This window comes from Hyaena hyaena, unplaced genomic scaffold (assembly GCF_003009895.1).
Source record: "Hyaena hyaena isolate Hyena2069 unplaced genomic scaffold, ASM300989v1 scaffold_779, whole genome shotgun sequence".
In the NCBI taxonomy this organism is placed as follows: Eukaryota; Metazoa; Chordata; class Mammalia; order Carnivora; family Hyaenidae; genus Hyaena; species Hyaena hyaena.
In genome coordinates this window covers 577,944-582,479 of record NW_024081413.1, presented here as the reverse complement: position 1 = coordinate 582,479, position 4,536 = coordinate 577,944, and the positions used below count along the sequence as shown (strand labels likewise).

The window sequence follows — 4,536 nt, the reverse complement described above, 5'->3', positions numbered from 1 at the left end:
GGTAGAAACCCCTGCCTTACAAAAGAGCAACCAAAGGCTGCCTCAGAGAGCCTGACACAGGAGAGGTATGCTATCAAAGCTGAAAGAACAGTGCCAGCAGGAGATCCTCCCATTTAAATTATTGATCCAAGACCTGAAAAGAGATAGCAATTGAATTTACCCATTTCTGATTTTTTAAAAATCAGGAACTAGAAATGGACATCAAATCATGTAAATAATAGAGACCATTCATTAGAAAAGCATTAGTCAGCAGTACACTGAAGGGAAAGTTCTAAAGACATTCTCCTTCAAGTCCAGACCTAGACAGAGATGTTGTCTATCACTGTTTAATTATATTGTTTAGAAACTTATAAATATTTTAATTTAAGACTCAAAATAAAAACTTACAATGTCAATCTTATCTAATGGTAGGAAATACCTTCTTCTACCAAAAAAATGTGGAAAAATACTACTAAAAAACAATTTGCTTTGGAAAGCAAAAGAGCTGTATTTTGGGAAATGTCTTAAGAAACAAATTTATCAGAAGGTTTCTTAGGTAATAGAAGCCAATTAGGAAATACAAAGAGAGACAAAAGTAATATTAATAGAAAAATCCCCCAAATATCTGTAACAAAAAGGTCCAAAACATAGATTACTGAAAAGAAAGAATCAATGGGTAGGGACATCAGTTTTCCCATAATTAATTTGTATTTTTAAATATAATACTCCAGCGGTACCTGGGTGGCTCAGTCAGTTAAGCGCCTGACCTCATCTTAGGTTGTTATCTCCTGGTTTATAAGTTCCAATCCTGCATCAGGCTCTGTCCTGAATATGCAGAGCCTGCTTGGGATTCTCTCTCTCCCTTTCTTTGTGCCCCTCCCCTGCTTGTTCTCTCTCTCTCTCCAAAAAGAAATAAATAAACTTTAAAAATACATGTAATATTCCAAGAAAATAACATTTAAATTAATTAACATTAATTTAAAACATTTTTTAAGTTATTGCTAAGAATCTCCCTTACCATGTGGTAAATACATGATTCAATTGGTAGTGACACTAAAAACAGAAAAGATTGTCCTGGGGGACAGTGACATTTGAATGCATGTTGGAATTTAATATATGACTAAATAAGGGCATCAGAATAATGGGGGAAAAAGGCTTATTTATGAATGGTGCTGGAACAATGGTTTAACTATTAGTGGGGTGAAATAAATGTAGATACTTTTTCACTCCATGTGAAAATTCATTTAAAATTCATTTAAAAATTAAAATACATTTTTGTAAAGAACATGCTAATAACTATTTATTAAAATACTGGATTTTACATTATTAAAAGTTTAAAAGTCATGAAATAATATTAAAAAGTACAATTGTTATGACCACATAAAAGTTTGTGTATGCATGTGTGTAAATCATTTTTTAGAAAAGATAGAATTAAAAATTTTTTTAATGTTTTATCTATTTCTGAGAGAGAGAAAGACAACGTGAGCAGGGGAGGGTCAGAGAGAGAGGGAGGAACACAATCTGAAGCAGGCTCCAGGTTCTAAGCTAGCTATCAGCATAGAGTCTGCTGTGGGACTCGAACCCACAAACCGTGAGATCATGACCTGAGCCGAAGTCAGATGCTTAACTGACTGAGCCACCCAGGTGCCCCAAGATAGATAGAATTTAATGGAAAATGAATTGGGGGAAATATTTCCAGACAATTCAACAGAGGTAATACCCTTAAGATATAATGAAAGTTTTTTAAAAAGGCATAATGAAATCCATACAAATTAATAAGCTGTATTCCACACTGAACACTTGAAAAACATTACTGCATTTAATACTACGAGGTAAGTTACACATAAAGACAGAAAAGAAAATTAATGAGGAAGCCCATAAATGGAAAATAAATCTTTGAGAATGTCAAAGCTCATTCAACGGTGAAGTGAAAACTGAACCAAACTGAAATATCAATTTTTACTCACTCTATTAATAAAGATTTTTAAGTTAAATTTCCTAATTTGGAATGTGATGAAATGGACGGATGTGATGAAGTAACACAGTCCTGAACAAACTCTGGGTGTGTAAAGTACTACAATGTCTCCATGAAGCAACATTTCAGTATATATTAAGATTATTTAAAATATCCATTTTCTCATACAGGGGCAGAATAACTTCTTGAAAGACAATTTGGCAATATTAATCAAAATCTTTCTTTTTCCATTTCACCCTGAAATTCATTCTTAGAAACTATCCTATAAATAAACTTATACATATGCATAAAGATACATGAACAAGTACATTTAGTACATTGTTTTTTTACAGAAGCAAAATACCAGAAACAAATTGAATGTCAGAAGTTCTTATTAAATTATCAGATATCCATGTGGTAGAAAATTATTCACTTAGCAATGTGGCATATTTAGCTTTGATAGGGAGCAGTCTCCAAGATAATTAAGTTAAGAAAGAAAAGGAAAGAAAACAAAGGATAAAGGGTATGATTAGTATGCTAACATTTGCTTTTGTCTTTTATGAGATAACATATACGAATATTCTTGTTCATGAAAAAACTATCTCTGGAAAGATTCCTAAGAAACTGGGTTACTGGCTGCCTCTGGTGAAAAGGAAGAAATTTGGGAGTCTCCAAGCACAGAAGTCTTAGTATCCATTGTTTATATTTTTTATTTTATTTGACTTTTAACCATGTACATGTATGACAGTTAAAATCAAAATATTACTAGAAAAATTTTAAGATGTTCTTTGTAGGTATCACTTTTGTATCATTTTAAAAATCCTACTCAAAGGAAATAGTGGTGAGTAAATTATGGAACAGCCAAATATGGAAATATAAAGCCATCATCAAAATTAAGATTCCACATTGGTTTTAATGATCTGGAAAGTTGTGGTTTATTTTTTCATCCATGTCATAAATTTTTACTGAGCTCCTATTTTATGTCCTAGAACACACTACTAAAATAAATACAAAGGCAAGATACAACATTATCTCTGTATAATGATGTAAATTGGAAATACAAATATAATTATAAAATGGAAATAATGGAAAGAAATCAAATATTAATACTTGTTATCTGTTAGTAATAAGATTATTCTCGATACATATGTGTTTGAACATACTTATTAGAAACATGAGTGGCAATGATAAACGGCTATTTCAAACTTTAAGTTCAGAATAAATTTTGACTTGTTTTATTGGTTCTTTGTAGAATATTTCCAGGAGCCAAAATAAGTTAAAGGTTGTGCACACATAAAAGGAACTGGGTCATTTGGTGGGAGCCTCTATTATCAGGACCCTAAGCTAAACTTTAAAATGCAATCTTCTTGCCATTTCAGTTTTATGGACAGACACTGCTAACGGGGCACCTGTGCCATGGACACTCCTACCAGTGTTACCAACAGTTCCAGCCTCCAGATTTCCCACTTCATCCTGATGGGGCTTCCAGGCATCCATGAGTGGCAGCACTGGCTCTCCCTGCCCCTGGCTCTGCTCTACTTCTTAGCTCTTTGTGCCAACATCCTCATCTTGACCACGATCCAAAATGAGGCCATGCTGCATGTGCCTGTGTACCATTTTCTGGGCGTATTGGCAGTTGTGGACATGGGCCTGGCCACCACCATCATGCCCAAGATCCTGGCTATCTTCTGGTTTGATGCCAAGGCCATCAGCCTCCCTGAGTGTTTTGTTCAGATCTATTCCATCCACTGCTTCTTATGCATGGAATCTGGTGTCTTCCTCTGCATGGCAGTGGACAGATATATAGCCATCTGTCACCCCCTTCGATACCCCTCTATAGTCACTGATGCTTTTGTGGTCAAAGCCACAGGATTCATGGTGCTCAGGAATGGCCTGTTTACTATTCCAGTTCCAGTACTGGCTGCCCAGAGACACTATTGCTCCAAGAATGAAATTGACCACTGCCTCTGTTCTAATTTGGGGGTCACCAGTCTAGCCTGTGATGACATCACTGTGAACAAATTTTACCAGATGATCTTAGCATGGATCCTTATTGGGAGTGATATGGCTCTGGTTTTTTCTTCCTATGTGTTAATCCTTCGCTCTGTGCTGAGGTTGAACTCACCAGAAGCAATGTCAAAGGCTCTGGGGACCTGTAGCTCCCACCTCATTCTCATCCTCTTCTTCTACACAGGTATCATTGTGTTGTCTGTGACACACTTTGCAGAGAAAAAGATCCCCCTAATCCCTGTACTCCTTAATGTGCTACACAATGTCATACCCCCTGCACTCAATCCCATGGTCTATGCACTCAGGATGCAAGAGCTCAGGCTGGGCTTCCAAAGACTACTTGGGCTGAGTGAAGATATGTCCACTAAGTAAGTGAAGATACATCCACTAAGTAACTCCAGCTTTAGAAGGCCATTAAGGTGTGACTAAAGGATAGAGGTTTTAGCTATTGATAGACTTGGGTTGTAATTTGCCTTTATCCCTCACTAGGAAATAGCCAATAAAATTGTGAAAACTGTCAGTCTAACTGATCAAAATATACATATGAAAATCACAATAAAATTTCCTTTTACTATAAAATAAGTAAGAATAGA

General features: G+C 35.5%; 1 protein-coding gene across 1 annotated transcript; it reads left to right on the top strand.

Moving 5' to 3' along the window:
* Nucleotides 1-3,349: 3,349 nt before the first annotated feature.
* LOC120221471 (olfactory receptor 56B4-like) lies at nucleotides 3,350-4,315 on the top strand. The gene has a single exon (XM_039218869.1). It carries the CDS (start codon nucleotides 3,350-3,352, stop codon nucleotides 4,313-4,315), a length of 966 nt encoding a protein of 321 aa, XP_039074800.1.
* The last annotated feature ends 221 nt before the right edge of the window (nucleotides 4,316-4,536 follow it).